The sequence below is a fragment of the Lutra lutra genome, chromosome 13, assembly GCF_902655055.1.
Source record: "Lutra lutra chromosome 13, mLutLut1.2, whole genome shotgun sequence".
NCBI classification, from domain to species: domain Eukaryota; kingdom Metazoa; phylum Chordata; class Mammalia; order Carnivora; family Mustelidae; genus Lutra; species Lutra lutra.
The window spans coordinates 47,991,896-48,017,300 of NC_062290.1; the positions used below are offsets into that span (position 1 = coordinate 47,991,896).

General features: G+C 41.7%; 1 protein-coding gene across 3 annotated transcripts in view; it reads left to right on the forward strand.

The window, feature by feature from the left end:
* LOC125083920 (uncharacterized) overlaps positions 1 to 25,405 on the forward strand; it is a 153,868-nt gene that overhangs the window by 101,231 nt on the left and 27,232 nt on the right. Inside the window, exon 4 of one of the 3 annotated variants that reach the window (XM_047700936.1) lies at positions 19,637 to 20,996. The exons of 1 other annotated variant lie outside the window; for it this stretch is intronic. In XM_047700936.1, the coding sequence (XP_047556892.1) occupies positions 19,637 to 19,669 (33 nt within the window). In that variant the 3' untranslated portion in view covers positions 19,670 to 20,996. Of the gene's footprint in view, positions 1 to 15,528; positions 17,107 to 19,636; positions 20,997 to 25,405 lie in introns of those variants that run through there. One more of the 3 variants, XM_047700932.1, reaches the window with a different exon arrangement.

The window sequence follows — 25,405 nt, forward strand, 5'->3', positions numbered from 1 at the left end:
GTGTGAGTCACATCTCTGTTGGTCATAAGTGACTAAACCCATCTTGAGCCAATTTAGGTAAAATGAGAAATGCTGAACAGTCAAACCAGAACTACAGGGATGCAGATGTTCTTCCTGAAAAGCTGAACTGAGGGGTCAAAAACTCCCTCCAGGATCTCCCTCCATCTCTTGCTTCTGCTTCCCTCTCTGCTTTGACTTTCTTCTCTTTCAGTGTAGATTGGCTTCTTCTAGATGGCAAGAAACATTGCTGTCAACATTTCCTGAGTTCTACATCAAAAAGATCTCATACAGGCCTTTGGACCTAATGTAGCATCAAATATGCAAATGAATAACTTCTGACCCGGACAATTCTCACTTCCACCCCCACCATCGTAACCACTTCTGTCACAACTTATTCTCTGAAACTTCCTTTTTAAGTCTTAAACTCCTCAAACTTCTTTTATGATCACCCATTACCCTTCCTCTTAGTATTAGATCAAATTAGCCTAAATGCATCAAATGGCCTAATTCTTCCTGTCCCTCAAATAGATCCCTACTTGGGTCACTGTGTTGGTTCAGGTGTTCTGAGAACCAGACGCTCTGATGAGAATAGATATGTGAGAGACTTGTTGAGGAAAACCTTGTGGGAGAAAAATGGGAAGGGTGCTGGAGGAGGCTGGGAGAGCTGTCAGGCCGCTATGCAGGACTGATCCCCATGAAGGAGAGGGGGAAAGAAGGCAAGGAAGAAATGTCTTAAGATTTCAATTCTGGCGATGCCTGGGTGACTCAGTCAGTTATGCATCTGACTGTTGATTTCAGCTCATATCATGATCTCAAGGTCGTGCTGAGCAGGTACTCTGCTTAAGATTCTCTCTCTCCTTCTCTCTGTCCTCCCCTCTCCCCTGCCCAACTCTCTCTTTCTCTAAAATAAACAAATAAATAACATCTCTAAATTTTTTTTTTCTTGCCTCAGATTTCATTTCTGAGGAAGTTTTGGCAAGGCTAATGTGGAGTCCTCAAACAAATGCTGCCCATTAGAGGAGTCCTGCATCTTTTAGGAACGGGTCTGCATTAGGCCCTGCTCTGCTTAGTCATGGCTGCGAGTGGCCACGGAAAGCATAGCCTCAGAGCAAATGTGGTGATGGATTTCAGAGGGCAGCAGCTGGGACTATGGGTCTATTCTGCTTCCCACAGTGGCCACCCTAATTACTATCCCAGCAATCTTTTTTGGTACATTCATGGGATAACGGTCGGTCTTCTTTTTCATGCCTTCAAATGCCAGGTCATTGAAAGGGCTGATTATTCAAATTCATGTGGCATCTCTGACTGCATAGTTTCTGTTCATCACATTTTATTTTATTTTAAAATGCTTTTACTAATGAACTCAATTCACTCTTACCATCCCGGTTGTTTCTTTTGTCTTCTTCCTCTAAATATTATTATTGTAATGTACGTATGATGGTTTGGATCCTGAATCTCCAGTCCTCATTGAGCAACCCATAGTAATCACCAATTCCTAACCGTAGAAACATATTAGACAAAGAAAATATCATTGCTAAAACCAAAGTTTGGACCCCAAATGCTTTTTTGACTTTTCTCAGTGGATCAAATGGACAACTCATCTGAGTCACAAGGACTCCTTTTCCTCGGTGGGTTGATGTTGGATTGGAAGAAGATTTAAATCGTGTCGTTCAGACTCCTTTATAGTGGTTCCTGCTTGTTCTTTTAAGTGGGAGAGAGAGTGGGGAAGGCATCCCTTGGGGTGACCATATACTATACAAGTGGAAAGGGTGAATGGATAATATACTGCCACAACCACATAGTCAGAACCAGGATGGTCCTCGGAGAAGTGCATTATATGCTCACTCTAGGTTCTCTCCTCCCAAGAGTAAGGAGAGCTTGTACCTCTCACCTCACCAAGTGAAATGTTTTAAAAGAGAAGTCTGAAAAGAGAGGGATGCAGAAAGATATAGCTTTTTTCTCTCTTTTCCTTCTCAAAACTTGGCACCCATTAGGTCTCAAGGTTCACTTAGGTGTCTTTATTCCTGAGTTCTTCCTCACTGGGGTGAAGATGGGGTGAGAATAATGAAGGATGAGTAGGGGCTGTTCTTCCTTTAAGGCTCCTCCAGAATTATTTCTAGATGATTATCAGCTTGAATAATATGTACCTGGGGGTTTTCAGTCATTTTCCAGGATAAACAAGATGCATCTTCTTGGAGGGCACATTTTTTCCAACAATTTGAGGGAAAATTTCTTTTATGCTAAATCAAACCCAGGTATGTGATTATTAGAATACAAAATTCATCTGGATTTTTAAAACATAATGCGTGACTTCAAAGATATATTGTCCTTGGGGGCCCATTTTATACTCCTCTTCTGATCTCCTTCTGAATGTGATTATTCACTATTCTAAACTATTAGTTACATCTTTTTGGAAAAGTTTGAAAAGAACTACTGAAGAAATTAGGGTGTGCCATCAACATTCTATTAGCTCTTTTGTGTCTTTCCAAAATTGAATGGGATGACATGGAATTACCATCTTTTTACTGTTGTGACAGTCATCTGAGGATATCATTGTAATTGATAATTCAGACTGGATTACCCAATGTGTAATGAGACTCAAGGCAACCAGAACTCCCCATAGCAAATGGAGATGAGCTTTAGATTTTATTTATTTATTTGACAGAGAGATAGAGAGCACAAGTAGGCAGAGAGGCAGGGAGAGGGAGAGGGATAAGCAGGCTCTCCGCTGAGCAGGGAGCCCGATGTGGGACTTGATCCCTGGACCCTGGGATCATGACCTGAGCTGAACGCAGCTGCTTAACCGACTGAGCCACCCAGGCACCCCCTGGAGATGAGCTTTAAGTAGGTGTGGAGATGAGCCAAGGTTTTTTTCCTTCAGCAGCATTTATTGAGTGCTTCCTATGTGTCAAGAACTGTTCTGGAAACTGTGATAAAACAGCGAACAAGACAGATAAAGGCCTTCTTCTCCTGAAGCATAGCAGATCTGACAGAGAATGAATATTGACAAAAAATAAAAAATAAGGAAACAAATTAAAACATTCCAATAGCGCTTTAACTGCTCGGGAGAAAACGAAACAGGAAAGTAGCTAAAACCTGTTTGGTGTGGAAGACATTGATGGCTTCTGTGAGGAAGTGACATTTGACCTTAGAACTAAAATGGGAGAAGGAGGCAGTCAGACGAAAAAGAGGGAAGACTCTTTTAGGAAGTAGCAATGCCAAGTGCAAAGAACCTGAGACATTCTGGCCCTTTTGAGGAACAGAGAGAAAGCCAGTGTGTGGGCCACAGTGGAGGAGGGGGAGATTAGTTGGAAAGAAAGGCAGGGAATAGGCCATATGGGCCTCTATAGGTCATGAAAGGAGTTTGACTAATATTCTAACTCTAATCAGAAGTTACTGGGTGTCTTAAGCTGGGGAATGCCCAGATTTAACCAAATAGTAAAACCATCTCTTCCTGAATAGCTTGGCTATTCAGGATGCTTTGGCTATGGATATGCATGGAGATTAAGCAAAACATGGAAGAAGGGCCTCAGTGAAACTTGACCTCACTTAAACATGAGAGGACAAAATGGTGGCTGGGAGTGTTAAAAGGATTAAGGACCATGACTTTTAATAATTAATGAAGAGAAGTATTTTATCTCTTATATATTCAGAAGGAATTCCCTTTCAAAATAACTGAAAAAAGGTTAAGTGTCAGCCTTCACCCCAGGTCATGATCTTTGGGTCCTGGATCAAGACCCACATCAGACTTCCTGCTCAGCAGGGAGTCTGCTTCTCTCTCTCTCTCCCCTTCTGCTCCTTCCCACTACTCATTCTGTCTCTCTCTCAAAATCTTAAAAAACAAAAATAAAAACCCAGATAACTGAAAAAAGTCTTGGATATTTACAATAATAAACCTTTTAAGACACATATAGGAAATTCAAACATCTAGAGCTTGATTTTCATAAAATTCAGACTTCATTATTTATAATATGCTATGAAATTTTGTTTATAATTTAATCTACTTGAGTCCAAAAAACACAAGAAATGTAAGGAATATGAATAACATTTAAAATAACCCGTAAGTAGTTTCAAAGTCATGTATGAGCACAGTGATTTTTGGATATGACAACCCCTCCACTCCAGGACATTGAAATGATGGGGGGACCTCAACCTGGAATGAAAGCAGCACAATCCTGTTTCCAAGGAAAGTGCAGTGAGACAGGAAAACAAAAACAAAAATCACCAACTCATCTGGAAGCTCATGAAAGGCAGAGAAGAGTTTGCACATCTCCGGCTGATTTGCCTTGGCATGTGAATCATTTAACAGGAAAAAAAACACGGGACTGACTCAGCTTGAGCAGGCTCTTGTCCCTGCTGAGGTCCTCTTTTGGTGCGGCCCCTGCCACTCCCCTCAGACCTTGCTTCCCTCCTCTTTTCTCACTGTAGGGAAACAGGAAGTCATGTTGATTAGTAAGACTGACTGGGTTCACACCCAAGGCAATGGCAAATCTTTACCTCTTCTGGGCTTGGGAAGAGGTGCAAGGATCAAGGACAAGCTTCCGGTTAGAGTGAGAGGCAAGACCAGAACTCTGGAAAATCAACCCACAACCATTGTTGACACAGGCCCCTAGAGTGACCTAGAGCATATCTGCCTGCCTGAAATCTCATCAATTTCCACTAACCCTCTGGTGAAGCTTTATCCCTATAAGAGTGAGACAATGGGAGCCTAAACAGGAAAAGGAGCTTGCCCAAGACTACAGGGTGAGCCACACTGGGATCTAGACCTTCTGACCCCTAGCGAGGGCTGTGCCATTTGTCACCTGTCCTTGGCAGATAGTTCTAACACAGAGAGCATTGTCCAGGGTGGGGTGTCCTAGGTGCCTTGTTACAAGCCTTTATGCCCCTATATCTTTTAGTTGTATCTTGTGGCCACCTACAATTAGCTCCTTAATGGGATCTTCCCTTGTGTGACATCAATTGAGCTGCATTAAACTTGAAAATAGAGAGAATGAGAAAAGAATGAGAATGAGAAAGAGAGAGAGAGAGAGACTCATATGTTTCTCACTCCACCCTACTTCACTCTCTTCCTACAGGGAGAAAGTACCTAAAGAAGACTATTGCTGTGAGGGGCATAATGAACTGAATGGGCACTACCCAATCTGAAAAATCTCAGCGATGTCAGTAAGCCACTTGAGACAACAAGGCACCTGTTGTTCTGTCTTCATTCCTTATCGGTCCTTGGCTTTGGGAAGAGGAACTTTCTGGAAAGAGAAGGACCTTTGTGAAATCAAAAGGAGGGGAAGATTTATGAACTCTAGGCTCTGAAACAAACCAGTAACAAACTGTTCCACGGGAGGACAGCTTTCTTTTTACCTTTCCTTTCTAACAGCTATTCCTCTCATTGTCAGAGACTTCCAGTAAAAGTCACAGTAAGAATCAAATGTAATCCCTTAAGTACACCTACCACCAGGTAGCTCCACCCATGCCAGAAATTCTCAGTGTAATTCCAACTCAAGTGTTGTGTGTGATCAACCCAGCAGGTAAACCAAGTGACCCTACAGAGGAAATTCATGTGCTCTCCGTGGCTCGGGTTTGCTTAGCACACGGAGATCGTGTTCATTTTCATCACACCGACTGAGTAGTACAGGATTGTTTAAATGGACGGAGAAATCTCATGAAAACTATTAAACTAAACAGTTCCTGTTTATGGGCATGCACCTGAGTATCTTACCATTCTCCAGAGGCAATCAGAAACTTGCTTTGAGAAAGCATGGGCGTCGGAGTCTGGCTGCTGGGGTGTGCATTCTCATGCTACCATTGTTTTGTTCTCTGACAATGGGGAAGTTACATAACATTTTTGTGCCTCAGCTTCCTCATTAAATGTGGATATAACACTTGTGCCTACCTCACAGGATTATCTGTGAGGCCCAAATGCAATAATATTTAGTGTACCCTGCCTGACATCTAGTCTCTGTCTATTGAAATGGCAATGAAGATAACATAGATGGGTCTTAACATATAATTGTAATTTCACTTAGTTAAGCCAAGTATTCTAGCTCAGTGGAGTTTGCCAAACGCAGTGAAATCCTTGGGGTCTCAAGACCATGACTTCATTGCTCTCTCATTTTCGTGCTACTTCCGTTAAGCAGGAAAGCAAGTGTGTTGACCGACTGGAGACTTTTTTAGCAACGCATTTTATGCTAACTTCACCTTCATGTGCCCTCAGGGCTAGCCGCCGTCAAATCAGGGAGCAAAGAAGTGTGTTGGTGGCAAATAAATGAGGAAGAACAAGAACAAAATAAGTGGCCTGAGCTCACTCAATGACAATATTTATTGTATGGAAAAATGATCCTGCTTCGGATGTGTTTGTTCTCTGTTAATTCTGTAAATACGGTAGAAATGTTGTTGCTCAATAGCTGTCTTGATCACTTACGTGATAGACTTGTGAGGCAGAGCCATCTCTGGGTGCCCTCAAAATACAGGGACATTTTTGCTTTGAAGCTTTCAGGAGAGGCGCCAGATTGGATCACTCATGAGTGAAAAATAGCGCCACCTATAGGCTAGTTGTGTATGATAAAATACCTCATGTTCTTGGCACCATTTAGGCAGCAGAATTTTTCAATGGGTTCGAGATTTATTTAGTTGAGAAGTTAAAATGACAACCAACAGGGGCGCCTGGATGGCTCAGTGGGTTGAGCCTCTGGCCTTCAGCTCAGGTCATGATCTCAGGGTCCTGGGATCGATCCCTGCATCGGGCTCTCTGCTCAGCAGGGAGCATGCTTTTCCCTCTCTCTCTGCCTGTCCCTATGTCTACTTGTGATCTCTCTCTGTCAAATAAATAAAAAAAAAATTTTTTTTTAAAAATTAGCAACCAACATCCCAATCCTAGTAGACTGCAAATCTCCACGAGGCAGCATGGAACTTTAGCATGAGCTCGAGTTTTGGGCTTGGTCAGACTTCCATCCTGGTTTTAAAGTCAGTAGCTGTGTGACCTTGGCACGCCTATTGAACTCCTCTGAGGGAATTCTCAGAAATATGGGTAATAAAACCTTCCACCTAGGTTGTTGTGAGGACTCCATGGGATTGACATTCTGATGGTCTATAGGGTACGTAATATGGTCCTGATGATCAATAGCGTAGTGTGATATGGTGTAGTTGCTCCAGAGACGATTGCCTTGTTTTATTCTTTGCCTGTCTCTTTCTTTCCAGTCTCTTGGTGTCATTTGGGAGTCCAGATTTATGGGCCTGATAGCCCATAATTATTTTGCAGATAGCAAGTCAGATACTGGCGGAGGGATAAGGTCTGTGAGGACTTTGGACCTTTCTGCTAAATGGAGGCCCAGGGCCAGAGTCAGCATGTATGTTCTGCAGCACATTGCTGGGTTGTGCTGGCAAGTTGGAGATGCCGAGAGCAGGGGATACCAGTGAGTGCTTCCCAAGGACCCACTGTGTATGCATGTGCTTTGAAAAGTGTCAAGGGCTCCAGGATTGTGTCATCATCACTACTACTGTTGTCAGCGTTTATCCATCTTCCTTTTCATCTCACAGATTAGGAAACCGAGACATGGAAAGACGACAGTGATTTCCCCGAGCACATACATCTTTATCTTCTTCCTCCTCACAGCAGCAAACATCGTGCTTGCCTCGTGCCAGCTACTGAGCTTGGCACTTTGTATGTATTCCTGGGAATCGCATAATCCTTGGAACAACCTTACAAAGTGGTTTCTATTATCCCTGTTTTACAGAGGAAGACACAGACACTCAGAGAGGACACGCAGCTGTTAAGTGACTGTGATTTGAGCCCTACCAGTCTGACTTCAAAGTAGTCACTTTGGCAATTATGCTATACACGTACACATGAAAAAAGTAAAGCTGGGCTCAGAGGCTGAACACAGTTCTGCTTCATGTTCGATCCTTGCCTCTTTCACTTCATAGCACATTTTGATCCCCTTATTCATTAGCTTTTGACAATGTTAGAGATCGAAACAATGCACAGAAAATGTATTGGTTATATAAAAAGAGGAAATAGCTGCTAATGTCAACCATAATAATTGAAAGATAGCTTTGAGATACTCTCCCATGGGGTGGACGACAGTGGAGGTGAAGAGTGGGTAGGTGGCTTGCCTATGACAAGGGGATTAGATTCATCAGTGTTGCTCTAGAGGACAGCAGGAGGGCCAATATATGCATGCAGAGGGAGGCAGATGTGAAACCAAAATGGAGAGGAACCTTCCAGTATCGGACACAATGCCAGCATTTCAGCAACCACAATAGAAAGGAGTATGCTTACGATTATGTGGCTCTTGGTCCCTGCAAAGATCTACAAGCAGAGGCAGCATTACTGGTAATGTTGTAAAGGGAAACAAAGCAGACTGAACAACAAGAAAGATTAGACTATGCTCCCACTTCATAAAACTTATATATATGATGTAGGCATACAAAATACAGTGAACGGGGGCACCTGGTGGTTCAGTGAGTTAAGCCTCTGCCTGTGGTTCAGGTCATGATCCCAGGGTCCTGGGGTGAAGTTCCGCTTTGGGCTCTCTCCTCAGCAGGGTCCTGCTCCCCCCCACCCCCGCTCTTTCTCTGCCTGCCTGTCTGCCTATTTGTGATCCTTCTCTTTCTCTGTCAAATAAATAAATAAAATCTTGGGGAAAAAAATAACAAAACACACTGAACAAACTCATAAATACTTGGCTTATGTAGTCATTTAAAAATTTTTTAAGGAACATATGTTAAATAATTTAGGACAACCTACAGTAATCTTTTTTTAATTTGGAAAACTTAGAAAGATTAATTACATTTTCTGAGGTCACCACTAAAAGCCAAGATTTGAATCCATCTCTGTCTGACTGGAAGTGTAGTCTTTATTTCAGAAAACCACAATCCCACTTTTTAGGGGATTAAGAAGGGAACAGGTAAACAAAATGTGGAAGTAGTAGGCATAGAATACTAAGCTGTAGGAGATAAGGAGCTTCTAAAGTAGCAAACAACAGATTTGGGGAGCAGGACTGGAAAATGACAAAGGGCACAGTTAAGTCGGTTGGAGTTAAATGGTGACAGAGCAGGGTTGTTGAAGACAGATGACCACACAGCAGATGTGGAATTAAGATAGAGTTGCTGCTTCTCTCTTTAAAAGCCCTCTGTGACTGATAAAAATGCCCCCAAGCCAGTATTATGCTTATTTCTATCTTTAAAGCTATTTTGATTTTTTAAATTCACTTCTTATCCCTCTTAATATTTATTCTTTTGGGATGAAATTTCCTTTTTTATTTTCCCATGTAAGCTAGAAGTCATATTTGTTCTTGGGAATAGATTCTGTGGTCCTGGCTACGTGAGTGTGCCCTGGAGTCTAGCCACATTTAGGGCCAGCAGTGGTCTTAGCTGAGTTAGAACCTGATAACATTATTTATACAAATGTAGTCTGCCTCCAAGATAGAGGGAGGTGTTTTATGACCACAGGCTTTATGAGTTGTAGCTATAAAATAATCAATCTTTTAAAGCAAACAGAGCACAATGTCTATATCCAAATGTGAATTGTCCTTCAGAGCTGTGACCCTTGGAAATTTTTCACACATACTGGCATAAAACATATTTAAATTTTTCAGTGGAAACATCTTTCTGGCCCAGTTTCTCTCTCTCTCTCTCTCTCTCTCTCTCACACACACACACACACACTTTATTTTTAACTGAAAATGCTTTATCTTGCTTGATGACTAATTTTATTCCCTAGAGGGACTGGCTGTGAATACCTCTTGACGATCCAAAAAATCAGATCCATCATTGAAAGAACAGAATGTTATCACTGAAGAGCTTAAAAAAAAAAAAAAAATGGGGTCCTGACTCTGAAGACCATACCCACGGAAGAATGGCAAGGTGTTTGGAATATGGGCTGGGATGACTAAATGATTTGCTCATCATTAGCTAGGAGTGGAGAGAGGTGGATACATGGCTCTTGGACTGAGCTCAGAGATACTATGCAAGAGAAGAAGAGGAACCCGAGAGATTTCTGCAAGTTCTGATGGTTATAGTACCCTCACCTACGGGGAGACAGGCTGGGATAAGACAGGAAGGACCCCTTCAGGATGTGGATTATGGCTGGTACTTCCACTGTTCTTTTTCTTTATTCTTCCTTATTCTCTTTATTATCATTTCATTTAGGTTAAATGTTGCTTAATAAGGCTAATTCTCAACCCTGTATCATTCCTAAAGAATGTTGACTTGATTTCCAAAGAGTGTTCCACAGGTTATTCATGTTTCATGATTTTCCGGTCTGATCGGAAGTCACTGCCCATCTTGGAGTTTCAAGGGAGACACGGTACACAAGGTGCATGGAACAGAGCAAACTTTAGGTAGCTCTGGGCTTTGTCTAGTTTCTGGATCACAGAAGCACAGATATCCACTTTCCATGTGTATCCTATGAAGAGTGGAACTGACTTGAGAAGCAGATGATCTTTCTCTTTCATCTCTAATAAATAATGGTGCTTAGAGCAACGTGTGTTTACTGGGAACAAATTCCACCACTGGGTGTGGTGGACTGTGCGGCTTCTGCTGTTGTCCACAGCATTTCCTCTCTTGTCTCGGACGTTCCTGTCTCCTCAGGCTGCAGGTCCCGAGACATGTTTGGGTTCTCCCCCTCCAAGGATAAGGAGGCAGTGGCTGTAGCCGAGCTGTTTTTCTGGCCGGGATTCCACAATACGGAAGGTCTGTCTTTACCACAGAGTAAACTGGGGCAAACAATCTCATCAGCTAAATGATTTCCTTGTTGATATGAGGTGAGGAAAAGATGAATAGCTTTGGAGAAAGGAACTCAGAGGCTAGAAAGGGAAAAGAAAGAAGGGGTCAGGCACTGGGAAGGATGTATGAGCTGAAGAAATGTTGAGGTAGACCAGTTGCTTTTTCAGTTTGGCACAGAGACACAGTGAAATCATCTTTTGTCCTAAATTAGGAAAGCCCTGGGGTCTTTCAGCCCTGCGAGCACCAGCCATTATAGTGAGCCCCTACAGAAAGAGAGCTAACTTACCTAAGTGTCCTAAATCCCACCTTGTGGTGTGAGGCCTGAAAATTCTAGGGGCCAGAGTCAATACCTATTGTGTACACATAAAAGGTGGTGTCCTCAAATAGGATTAGGGTGTCTCGGCACCGTTTGTTATAGGTATTTCTCTGTAAATGTGGTGTTGTATCAGACCGGCCATCTTTTTTTTTTTTTTTTTTTTTTTTAAACAAAATTGCCAGCCATCTTTGAGAAAAACTCAGCCTAAACAATGGGAAAATATATATATTCATCTGCATATTGAATTCACATAGAGCAAAGCTAACACACACCATGGAGTGGTTTTGATACCAGTAGTGGCTTGTCCTCTAGTCCAAACCATTAAGATGATGATAAATATGGTCTGGGGAATGCTTGGTCTTCTGGCTGTTCTGTCTGTGGGGTTGTTTCTTCCTGTCCCCTGGGTTTTGAGTCACCTGCTGATTTGTGTTAGTATCCAGAGTGCTGGGGTCACATCCTGCACTGTCCAGGGTTTACAGGTCACTTTCTTGAGTCAAAGATGATTTTCCATTGAAGAGGATTCTGTCTGCGGCACTTGTTTAAAACGTAGCATCTCAGATGTAGATGCTTCAGCTGTGTTCACATGTGTTGCGCAGGCTCGCTATTAGCTTTGAATTCTTCAGATATGGGATACGCTGGAGGTGTGAGGCCTGTATTTTTCAAGGGGGATTTGCAAATCGTCTTGACCAACGTATGTGCACAAGTTGCCTGTGACTGGGGCTATGGTGGCAAAGGCTTTAGAGACATGTGACTTTTTATTTCTATTTATTTTAAATTTTATTTTATTTAAGTGCCAGTGTATTATTTACTGTATTACTATTTATATTATATATAAAAGATATGATATATAGAATTATTTACTGTATTACTGTATTAAATAAGTGTATTATTAGTTTTTGAGGTAGAGGTCAGTGATTCATCAGTTGTATAATACCCAGTGCTCATCACATCATGTGCATCCTTAATGCCTGTCACCCAGTTACCCCAGCCCCCTATCTCCTTCCTCCTCCCCTCCTGCAGCCCTCAGTTTGTTTCCTATAGTTAAGAGTCTCTTCTGGTTTGTCTCCCTCTCTGATTTCGTCTTATTTCATTTTTCCCTCCCTTCCCCTAGGATCCTCTGTTTTGTTTCTTAAAGTTCACATATGAATGAGATCATATGATAATTGTCTTTCTCTGATTGACTTATTTCGCTTAGCACAATACCCCCTAGTTCTGCAAATCATGTTGACCAAAGCACGTGCACAAGTTGTCTGTGACTGGGGCTGTGGTGGCAAGGACTTTAGAGACGTCCATACCTTTTTTTTTTTTAAGACTTTATTTATTTATTTATTTGACACAGAGAAAAAGAGAGAGAGAGAGAGCACATGTGTGCACAAGCAGGGGGAGCAGCAGAAGGAGAGGGAGACACAGACTCCCCACTAAGCAAGGAGCCCAATGAGGGACTTGAACCCAGGACCCTGGGATCCTGACCTGAGCCAAAGGCAGATGCTTAATTGACGGAGCCACCTAGGCATCCCTGAGACATCTGTGACTTTTGATGGAAGGAAAGAGTTTCCTACTGAGAGTGATTTAATCCTTAAATCTGTCTGGTCTGTCCATGAGTCCCATGTTGCCTTTGTGATTGCTTGGCTCTGCTGAATGCTGTCCTCTTGTTCTTCTGTCAAGATTTTGCTGTTTTTTGAAATCCTATAAGTGTGTCATCTCTGTGTCTCTGTCTCTCTCTTACACATACACATATAACAATGAGTGACTCTTAAATATGAAATGTAAAATTTTGAATTTTAACTCAGAAAAATCAACGTTATTGTCAAGGAGCTGGTATCCTATTTCTAAAGTAGAAATTCAGGAAGAAAATAGATTCTTAAGCACTTACGAATGCCAGGGACATTCTCCAGCATTTTCTCATGTAACTTCTGACAACTTTTAAAGATGGATATGCCTTATCCTAGCGATGAAGCTACTGAGGCTCTTCAATGTGAAGTAGCTTGCCAAGGCCGCGGTAAGCACAGGGCCAGGCCAGGGGCCCGCTGCCTCTGACACCTGACGTCCCACAATGTTAATTGTTCTCTGTCCTGGGTTTTAGCTGATTTGTACCTGTTTATTGCATTAAATTCCTAAGCCTGCTTTCATCTTCGTAAGAACAATAATAATCACACAACAAGACTATTATTTGCAGTGGCCTCTGGCGAGGTGTTTTGATCCAGAGTCAAAACCTCATATTTGTATAGTGCTTTTACTTTGTCAAAGTCTAATAAGGGTGGTTTTCATAGCTGAGGACAACCAAACCAGTGCCTCTCTATTTAGGATAGTGACACAGCAAATTATTAACTTCATATATTTGAGTCAGTTTCTAGGCTTCTCATTCTCTGTGTCTTAGGAAGTTGGGAGCTTAAAAATGCTTTTGAAAAATTTTCTCTCCAAGGGCAGAGATAGTTAAGTGTCCCTTTTAAAGGCAAAATCTCTTAGTGAGAAAGTGGAGATGAGAATGCATGTCCCTGAGAGTTTATTGTCCTTTCTAATAACGCCACACAATCTGGTGTCCAATCTGTCTAAAGACATGGGATCCTTGTCTGTCAATAGCCCTGCTATTATGATGTGCAGTGACTGGATAGGCCAAGATTTTACTGGTGTTTTGGAGAACTAAAAAGATTTCAGAGTTATATCTTAGAAAGCCTTTGGAGTTTCTTCCACTTGTTATATGATTAGCAACTGAAACTATGACAAGGTGAACGGACAGGGGCCTGCGTGGCTCAGTTGGTTAAGGGTCTGCCTTTGGCTCCGGTCATGATCTCAGGGTTCTGGGATCGAGCCCGGGTTGGGCTCTCACCTAGGTGGGAAGTCTGCTTCTCCTTCTCCCTCTGCCACTCTCCACCATTCATCCTTTCTCTAGCTCTCTCTTTCTCTCAAATAAATAAATATATAAAAATCTTTAAATAAAATATATTTTAAAAAGAAGGAAGGAAGTGAACATGCATTGAGAATCTATTATTTGCCAGATGTATGAGCTGGCACTTTTCTTATAATAACCTTGTGAGGCTGATATGAACTCCACTTTACAAGGGATGAAAGGTCAGAGAAATTAGTAACTTCTCCCAGGTTGAACCCTAAGAGGGTTTAAACGTACTCTGTCCAATGCCAAAGTCTTTACCCTTTTAATTTCCTTGCCTCCATGTGGTTTGAAAAATCAAATACATAGCATTTCTGTGTGGGCCACCTCAACAAGAAAACTGGGCACTCACTAAAGTAACTCACACTAAAAATAAACACCCCTCTTCCTCCCACAAGCTTCCCAAGGTTGCAAAGAGGAACACTGGAGGTCTGCTGAGCATAGGAATGCTGCCTACAGTAATCTGACATCAGAGAATATTTTTCAGATCCATTTTTTTTTCTTTTCTGAGTTTGTCTCTCTGATGTCATATAAATTTTTGAAGTTTTTTTATGATGGAAAATTTCAAGCATACACCAAAGTGTATGTGAAAAACAGTATGTGGAGAAACTGGGTGTCTACACCTGGCCTCAATAATTTCTGCCTTAATTGTATGCTCTATATCACACTGACATAAATTATGGTGTGTCTGCATTTGGTGGTGATTAGATAATGACCCATAGGCTTTTTTACCTTTCAGGCCCTTGTTCTTACCCCAGTACGGGATGGATATTCGTCCCTCCAATACACAGTCTTAATGGATAATCAGTAGGGATGACTTAAAAAAACATAGTGAGAGACAACAATAGATCAGCTATCAAACTAGGGTACAGTAGGGATATATATATTTCACTTTGAAAATGAAGCAAGGCCAGGAGAAGAGTATGAGGACTATAAGAATTAGGAATGTGGGAACAAAAGGCCATTTGGAGCCATTCTATTCCCGTGGGTGCACATGTGTTGATTCCTTTCAATGTTGGGAAGGGCACCAAAAGGGCACAACCATCAGGAGAAAATCACTGGATTACCCGAGAGACACAATTATCCTTTGTTACGTGGTGTGTTTGCCTTCGGTATCATAGCTTGTCTGCCTTGAGAGAAATGGAGAGCCAAGGAAAGAAATGTGTTATGCTGTCATTTTTCAGTTATCCACATAAATGCTTGGGAACAGGGGCATGGACTATAGAAGATGACAAAAAGCATTTGTATTTGACTTTGGAATGTACTGCAATACTTACCTACATTTGTCTATGAGGTGTGTCCATCCTGGAAATTCCCTTTAAAGACCATAGAAAGGCATTCTGTGACGGCCAGTCTCTGCTGGAGCTGCTTTCTTGTTCCACCAATCTGCAGCCCCGCACCTCCTGCACTCCCCTCTTGGTCCTTCCCTGGTTTGACCCAAATGGCAGTGTTTCAGAAGGCTCTGGTTCTTATATTCAAATACACATTGAAAATATTGACAAGATTGGAATTGGAATTAGGCAGTTGAGATTCTCAGAGTGGAGCTGGGATTTTCCAAAACAATCCAGTTAACAGACTTGAAAGTGTTTGTCCAGTCTGTTCTCAGATACAATTACTGACAATTACTGAAGACTTTGGACATCACAGAGCTTCTGGCCCATTCTCCTTGTCAACAGGGGTTCCAGCTCCATCAGCAACTTCCTCCCAGCTCCAGTTTTCACATGATAATATGTCTGTTTCACTCACTAGGTTCTGTCTGTTGACCCCTCCCACCCTAGTACTGGGAAGGTTTTTTTTTTTTTTTTTCCTGATATTGTCCTCACAACAAATTGTCGGAAGAGAAGATAAGGTTTTCTCTAACAGCAACAACTGCATAGGTGTCTCTGTTTATGTATCTCACGCAGGGAGGGGGAAAAAAAAAAACTTGTTCTAATCTGCCTATGGATTCAGAATCCAACCCCAAACAAATAAGTAATTTACTTCACTATGTAGACGGGGCATACTTTCATTCGAGGACTCAAGCTATGAAAAGAGCAAAGCAGAGGACTTGCGGACAGAGATTTTCTCATCCCGAATCACCTGGGACTGTTTTTATTTCACTGCTTCTGTTTCTTTGCTGCGTGAGTGCGTGTGATTTGCTGGGTCATTTGACCTGATTTTAGTTCAAACGTGCAGTTGTCATACCTACAGGGTGTTACAAAGTCATATAAAATACTTTCCTTTTTCATTGAAGAGAATTACCTCTGTGTGGGTGAAATAACAAATATGACAAGAATAACAAAAACCCATATTTATTATGTGTTTACTGTTTACCAGCACTGTATTGAGTGCTTTACTTCCATTACCTCCTTCTAGCCTCACAATATCCCTATTAGGTAAATTCCATTATAATCCTCACTTTACAGAAAGGGGCACTGTGACTTAATGGCATTGCTGACCCACCTCACAGCAGTTCAAGAGCAGAGCTGGGGTTTGAGCACAGGGAGAATAACTCCAAAACACAAGCTCTCTCTCTCTCTCTCTCTCTCTCTCTCTCTCTCACACACACACACACACACACACACACCAGCCACTGAACATGGACCCAACGCAAAATAGCCTTGAGCAGAGGGACCATGCATGAGAGTGAAGCTGTAGGGATAAAGGTGGAGATAGGCATGAATGAGGCTGGTTGGGGTTGGTCAGGATGGGCTCAGGGGACAAGATCAGTTTGAAGGAGGCAAAAGAGATGGAAAAATAGTGGTAGAGATGGGGTGGGGGTCACTGAATAAGGTAAGTAAAGGTAGTGGAGGAGATTATTGTCCAAAAAAGAAGTTGGGGACAGTGGGAACATCTCCAAGCTACATGTCACTTTAGGAAAAAATGGTGGTCTATTGCTTTGCTTTTTAACAGCAATGTGCTTAACATACAGACTAACAAGAAGCTACACAACCTACGATTTTTAGAGGCATCCATCTCCCTGATGAGTTAGAATTGTTTTACCTGCTGTTTTGATGTAAGTTTTCTTCTCACTGTACTTTTCTTCTAAACACCTGAGATTTATTGAAGGAAATGAAGCCCATGTATGCTTTTGAATTTGATGACTATCATTTATTGCCATATCTCACTATAAATAATTACTTTTTCCAGTCCTATTTGAAATACATTAGGAATCTAATATATAAAAGATAGTAACCATGAGGGATGCCTGAGTGGCTCCAGTTGGCTAAGTGTCCGACTCTTGATTGTGGCTTAGGTCATGATCTCTGGGTCCTGAGCTCGAGCCCTGCATCTGGCTCTGTGCTCAGCTCAGCATCTGCTTTGGATTCTCTCTCTCACTCCCCTTGCCCCTCCCCCTACTTGTAGTCTCTCTCTCTCTATCAATCAATAAAATCTTTTAAAGAAGATAGTAACCTTGAAAGTATGAAGGTGTCCTCTATAGTGAGTCCTATGAGATTTTATGATTTAACATATACTTGACATAGTTGATCAAAGGGTTTATCTGCCATGATTTTACTGGAGTAGATAACTTATCTTTTTTTTTAAAGATTTTATTTATTTATTTATTTATTTATTTGACAGACAGAGATCACAAGGAGGCAGAGAGGCAGGCAGAGAGAGGAGGAAGCAGGCTCCTCGCTGAGCAGGGACCCCGATGCGGGGCTCGATCCCAGGACCCTGGGATCATGACCTGAGCCGAAGGCAGAGGCTTAACCCACTGAGCCACCCAGGCACCCCTAACTTATCTTTTTTAAGGTATATTTTACTTTGGTGTTGGAGTATTTAGAATAACGTAACTAAAACAATGCTAATAGGAAAGAATAATATTTGCACACAAGCAATGTAGTATATAATTATATTTAGGGTTAGATCATATTCTGAAATATATTCTATAATATAAACACTAGCACATTTAAAACTCACTTTACCAAACTCTTTAATAATACCTGTTTACCTTTAGAATCTTGGTCCGTTTCACTCAGGACACATTATTATTCTTTTAATTGTTGACCCTTCTGACCATACAAATTCTTTTTTTTTTCCTGATCATACAGATTCTTTTCATATTTCATTATAGTCATGTAAAATATTTTTGCTCAAAGGAAAAATGCTATGAATTTACAATGACTTCAGAATTTAAAAATCTGTTTCCTATTTTGTTGATTAAGACTGAGGAACATTGAATGTGAATAAAGAATATGCTATGTTGAAAACAAAATTAAGGATCCTGATGCTCTCTGCCAGATAGCACAAAAACTAAAAACACCACAGGAATTTTTCAACATTATTAACCTCTTGACAATGTGTGGGTCGTATAAAGGACAAATGAATGTTTTGGAGGGACTGAGAATGCCAATTTTAACAGACTGTCCAATCACTGTAGATAAATATTTGTGTTCCTGGGGATTATTTGATTTTTATCAAAGCAAATTGAATTGGAAACATGGCATGTATTAAGTCATTGGTGCTTATTGTCTAATTCTTTTTCCCATAGAAGTTTCTATGCACTGAAAGAACACTAAGTCATCAGCTAGACATACCACGTAATGATTCTTATCATATCCAGACAAAATAAAAGCCTTTTAAGAAGCTACTTCATAAGACAACTGCATAGCTTTCCTCACAGGAACTTGTTAAACAAATAACGATTATTAAAACTTTTGGGTCAATCGCTTACACCAGTTTAACGAGAATAATTCCAAGACGTCTAGCCCATTCCACATTCCGTGTGACTAACTATGGTATCCAGAGCTTGGACAATATCCAGGCAACTCACGGTAGCTTTTTTCAAATGCTTTCCGGACACTGGATTTTAAAGAAAGTGATAGAATTAGGTTTTCAGAGAGAAGTCTTCAAGGCATCCCCACTGTCAAGCCTATAAATGGTTTCATCCATATCTGAAAAGAGTCTAAAAGTACCCAAACTTGAAAATGTGGCAGGGGTAACCCCTATCTGTACTGGAGTCAGCAAATGCATAGATCCTAATTGTTAATGTGGTGATTAGTTGTATTTAGTGAAACGGTGTACTAGCAGTTTTGCATAAGCCTCCAAAAGAGGTTCCTGGGAGTTGGAATGATTAGCTTTTAAAAGTGGTGTTCGTAAAGTGGTGTTCATAGGAACCACACCTTTATGTTTGTTGTCATGGTCTGACTGGGGTGGGAACAAAAAGAAGGAAGATTCAGAGTGGAAAGATGGGTGTGAGAGAGAGGGAGGACAGGAACTGAGTCAGACAAGGAGGGCTTTCGGAGGTTTGGGGTCAGTTCTGTGGTTATTAACTAAGCCAGGTAGGAGCAGAAAGTATCATTTCCAGCCCACAAAACCTCAAGTGCAGGAAGAGGCAGGGAGAAGCCCAGCTGATCTTCTCGGGCCCTGTCTCTTGTAAACAGGGTCTGGAATCCAGAACTTTGGAACTAAATCCAAAAGCCAAGATTAGGGACTTCAGAATAAGGTATCAGTAACCCAGCAAACAGAATCAGAGACCTGGGACACCGGCAATAACAGCCCGCTAAGGCAAGTGGCCTACCTTTCTTGCTTAGAGCCTAAACTTGTGAAGACTTGGTGGAGAAGGCCTGAGCCCAAAGTTTTATTTTTCTCATTTAATTTCTATTTATGAGGCCCCTATTAAGTGCCAGGTACAGAGGCTATTATTGAACTAGGTGGACACATTTCCTCATTTTCTAAAGGAGACATACAGTCAGCTAGGAATTAATGAAATGAACAAATAATTCTAAAAGGAAATAAATGACACGAGAAATCTGAGAATCTGAAGGAGCTATTCTGGAGAAGAAGGGTACAGACGACCTCTCCCAAGAAGTGCTAATTGAGAATGAGAGTGAAGTTTCAGAGGGAGCGGACATTTGAGAAGCTGGAGGAAGAACCTTGTGAAATGGCCTGGAGGTAAAAAGGGCATGGGAATGCTCAAAGAACAAAAGGACGTGGTTTTTCACAAAATAGGGAGCCAAGGAGAGAGTGGAGTGAAATGGGGGATAGAGAAGTTGATGAGAGCTAGATAGTTCAGTTATAGTTCAGTTAGAGGGGAAAAGCATTTGGCTAGGATGAGGGATGGACCAAGTGGTCTAAGCACTGATTTGAAGGAACTCACTGGCTTTTTTTTTTTTTCTTTTTGCTGTAAACCGGAAAACAGATTATGAAGGATGGAAAATTCTGTCCATGCGTCATGAAGAGCCCATTTAGGAAGTTTCCTAAAACAGAGATAAACTAGGAAGCAGATCCCTGCTGCTGGATCTTGGTGTGCAACTTCATTTCTGTAGAGCCCAAGGTTGAAAATTAACTTCAGGGCCAAACACCACAGTCCAGAGAGGGGTGGTAGTAGCCGGAGGCTTTTTTCTTCAGATGACAGAACTGATGGGGCAGGATGGTGAGTCACCCCATGTGGGCTGCTGAGAAGCAGAGCCTGATGGGGGTTCGCCTGGGAGGCACAAGAAGAGTAAAGTGGAAGAAACACAGAAAGCACCGTCCTTCTGGTGATTTCCTTCCTTCCAGTCAGCTAAGTCATAGGTTCCCTGAGGAGATCTTTCAATTGGTTAACAATATACTATGCTCTTCCTTTGAATTTTCTTAGGAAATACAAAAATTTGCTGATAATAGTAGCCAAAAATTAGTAGCAATTTCTTCTGGGTTAGATTGTGTCTCCCCAAAAGATCTGTTGGGATCCTAATCTTCAGTGCCTCAGAATGTGATCTTTTTCAGAAATAGGGTTGTTGCTGATGTCATTAGTTAAATTAAGGTGAGGTTCAACTGGAGTAGGGTGGGCTCTTAATCCAACACGACTTAATCCAACATGACAACAAGTCCTTATGTGAAGAGGGAATTTGGACATAGAGGGGGGTGCGGTGGGGAGATGGCCATGTGAAGACGAGACACACAAGGAGAATGCCGGGTGAAGGTGGAGACAGAGATTGGGGTGGTGTATGTATGAGCCAAGGAATGCCAAGAATTACTGGCCCTCACTGGAAGCAAGGACAGAAGCATGGAACAGATTCCTCTCAGAGCCCTCAGAAGGAAACAACCCAGCTGATACCTTGACCTCAGATAGAGGATGGTGGAACAATAAATTTCTTCTGTTCTAAGTCACCAGTATTTGTATCGCAGCTGTATAAAACTAATACTGTCCCTTCTTGTTCCTTTGTCTCATTCTCTCCCACCGTTTCCCCTCATGCTCTATTATCCATTAAGACCCAGGCACCTGGGTGGCTCAGTGGGTTAAGCCCCTGCCTTGGGCTCAGGTCATGATCACAGGGTCCTGGGATCGAGCCCCACATCGGGCTCTCTGCTGAACAGGGAGCCTGTTTCCCCCTCTTTCTCTGCCTGCCTCTCTGCCTACTTGTGATCTCTGTCTGTTGAATAAATAAATAAAATCTTAAAAAAAAAAAAAGACCAAGTCATTTTTCCTACCACGTGTCTTCTTTCTGCCCAGAATATCTTCCTTCCCTTGTTCGTCTGCCAGGCACTGATTTTATAATAATTTATAAATTCTAATTTTTGATTATCATATAGCTCACACATACACTGAAAGTAACATAACAGACTCAATTTTTTCAACATCTAGATTTATCAGATGACAGCTTTGGTTTTTGCTGTATTTGTTTCAAATCTTTCCTCTTTACTCTAAAAAGGAAATGATCCTGATAAAGCAAACGCCTCCTCTCTTCCTACACACTTCCACTTCCCTCTTCTCCACAGCGGCTGTTCTTCCTTAATTTTAAAGTAGCTTGGAGAACATCACGAACATCACTCAGGCCAACTTTATAACTCTATCTCCTGTTCCCACAATATTCTATACACAACTTATGTGAAGCAACAATCGTATTATATTTTGATTGTCGTCTTTTTTTCTAGAAGAAAAAGAAAATGACTTGTCATTTCCAATCATTATCTGGTGCCAACACAATGTCAGGCTCTTGCTTAAACAATTTTAATTACATAATGTCTACATAAGAACATATGGCCCTCAGAAGAGCCCTGTGTTTATCAGGACTAGAATTGTCATTCCCCACCCCTCCCCCTCCCCCAGAAACTGAAACTATGCATTTTGCTTGTCTAATGTTATAGGCAATATTATTTGTCCACAATTCTCCCTTCCCTCCTCTTCCTCCCTGTGGAATACTGTGTGGCATTGTCTATTTCCCTGCTCCCTGAGGTTGGGCTTGGCCATATGCTTTGCTTTGGTCAATGGAAAGTAGGCAGAAGTGACAGTGTGTCAGTTCCAAGCTGAGGCTTGAAGAGGTATGTGTGTTTCCTCTCTCCCCTTCGTGCCTCTGCTATTCACAATGAAAACATGTTCCAAGTAGAAGATTGTCCCAGAATGGGGAGATGTGGGGAGACAGCCTGACTCCAACCTGAAGGCTGGTTGTAATCAAGCCTAGTAGAGCTTCAGCAAACATGCAGACTTGTGGTGTGGGCAAAAGTCAGTGCTTTCCCAGGTAAGTTACTAAGATTTGGGGTGGGTGTTCCCACCATGGTGGGAACCTAATTATTATATCTCACAGTTGATGATAGAGCCACACTAGAACACACTGTCTGATTAGTAATTCGGGGTCTCTCTACAATTATTCTGTGATTCATCTATGCATTCAACAAATGTTTATCACGTATTTATTATAGAAAACAGCCCACACAACAAAAACTAAAAACAAAAGGACTGTGGTCTCTGCCCTCACAAAGAGCATGTTTCTAGTAAGGCAACTAAAAGTTTAAACCAGAATAGGATGATTACTTATAATAGCACAAAATTCCTTCTGAGAGAGAATAATGGATGGTGTGAAAGACAGGAGAGGATGACTTTATGGTGGCTAAGTTAGGGCTCTTTGAGGTGCTGGTGAAGCTGAGAAAGCGTATCTTTCCCTCCCTTGAATGGTCTCAGATAATGGCCTTATTTTCTGTTATTTGCATGGTGTCAGCCAACTGCGTGCCTGTCCTCCAGGCTAACTAGTTGTCCTTGGTTTGTGTCCTGTGTTCAGAGACCCATTGGGTTGTTTTTTAAGTTCTTAGAGAAAGACCGAGAAAGGCTCCATTTTCCCTTTTCCAGAGGGAGCAATTACATACCCTCACTAGAACAAGCCAGAGTCCTGGCCTGTGAATGCAATCTGATTTCTCTCAGGTGAAACGTATTCTGTAGATGGAAAGTCAGAGGAAAAATGTGACTTTAGCAATGCTGTAGGGACTGTGGTCAGCACTGAGCTTATAAAGGCCTTTGTTTTCCATGTTTTGGTTGGCCCCAGGAAGAGCCGGGAGCAGCCTGCACGCCCATCTGTATCCATGTTCGTGGGACTAAAAAGTGCTGACACAGGATTGCAGATCAGGGCCTGCGGCTTGCCAGGGTAAACTTGTGTGATGCTCTGTACATCCCTCCTAACAACACTGGTTCTTTTGTCACTTAAACAGAGGCTATTAAGAACACGAGTCATTAAGAAGAGCTTGAGGAGTGCAGGCAACATTTTCCAACATTGTGCCTGTAGGCGATCCTCCTAAAGCTTCAGAAGCTCTGGAAGAAGTGAAACATTTCACGAATAACTAAATGATAGATTCAAAACTGTAGTCTGAGTTGATTAGAAGCAAGCAATATTGCAAAAGATGGCTTCTGAATGTCAAAATATGTCCACTATAATGGAGACTTGGATGAAGATTAACTCAAGTTTTGTTTTTTGTTTTTTGTTTTTTTTTTGAATGGATATTCAAAAAAGTGTCACCAAGAAGAACATTTCCAAATCTTAAATTGACCCGGGAATCTCTGTCTTTCTGATGAAAGTATGAATTCAGAGGTTGGCTTTTGGGTTCCTTTTTTCGTACTTTGAGTACAGGAAAATGCAATGGTAGGAATAAGGAGTGGGGAAAGTTCTTATTCTACCATCCAGGGAAAAATCTGGTTCATGTTTCCGAGCAGTTTCTGCTAACGTTTTTCTCTACAAGTACTTCTTCCAGTGTTGAGCTCATACAGCACATGTGGTCTCATTCATGTATTTTCTTTCACTTTTCTGATTCTGTAGAAGAGATCAGGGATTGGCAGACTACAGGGCAGGTGTGGTGCCCTGTCTGAGTGGAGCACAGCCCTGCTCTCTCACCCACGGGCTTGTTGATGGCTGCCGAGGTCCCACAAGGGGCGGAACGGCATTGTCTCTACAGAGCCCATGGGGCCCACAAAACCTAAAATATTTGCTCTCAGGCCTTTACAGAAACAGCTTGCCAGCCCTGAGGGTCGATTATTAAAGTCGCATGTGAACAACGATGTAAGGCTCTTGTGAACACATACTAAAGGGTTATGCACCACCGATGTGTTCGCCAGCATTTGTCTGATGAGACTAGCTTTTCCACCTAAACGTGAGTTCCGACTGACGTTTCTGACTCCAATCCATCGCCCCTAGGATCACTTTAGCCCCCTCTTGCGTACTGGAGTGTTTCCATACCACCAGTGGGACAACGGGCTCCCACCACCCGCCAAGTCCAGGGTCCATGTACGGCAGTATCAGGATTGGGAATCCTTGTTCCTGTGGGAAAACATTTGATCTGGAGTCAAGAGCTTATGTGCTGTACTTTTTACTGTGAGTCAGAGACTGCACTCATTTCCAAAGTCACTGGGTCTGTCTGCTGACTTTTAACTCTTCCTTTACTTCATTTCTACCCAGGTTTGCTTCTTGTTCCTGGTTATCAGTTATGATGTTGACATAGTGATAAAGGGAACAGGCAGCAGACGGGAGAATTCTCAAATTCCTTGAGGTCATAAAATATATATGGAGGTGCAGATATGTATGATGAAGCCTCGATCAAGCAGAAGAGCTAACATTAGATTGCAGGTAGCAAATGGTATGAAAAATGTCTATGTGTAATTAATCCCACCAGGATCTGTCAAGGGGTACGGTTGGGTGAAAGTTGTGGGCTTTATAATAAAATATTTCTCTTCCTTTAAGTTTGATGTTCTCACCAAAGTAAGGGCGGCTTCTGTACCATTGGTTTTCTGCCATGACTATTGCTTATATTAAATATTATAAAGATATGTGTGGGATTTAGTCTCAAAAGCAAATAATGCGAATGTCAGAACACAAATATTCCAGACGTCTCCTGCTGAGTAACCTTATAAAATGGTCCACAGAAGTCCAATCAACAAGCAGTTTGGTTATCAGCGAGGTATCTGGCTTTCTTCCCGTAGTCCTCACATTCAAAATATTAATAGAAAAAAGGGAGCACATGTGATTTCATGATCGCACATTTCAAAACCATCCCTCAAACTTCCTCCTTTCCTTTATGCTCTCCTTATTCATTAGTTCTCTTCTTGCTTCTGTTTACTTTCCAGTTTTGTTGGCTGAGTATCTGTTTGATCACTTTGAAGTAAAACGTTATCCTCTGTTATCAGATTCACAGATTTGTTGAATTTAGACATGAAAATGGTTAGCAACTCTGACCTAGAAGATGACACATTTTGGTGCTTGAATTTATAGAACATCATGGCTAAAAAAGATTTTTTAAACAAAATAAACAGACGAGCAAGT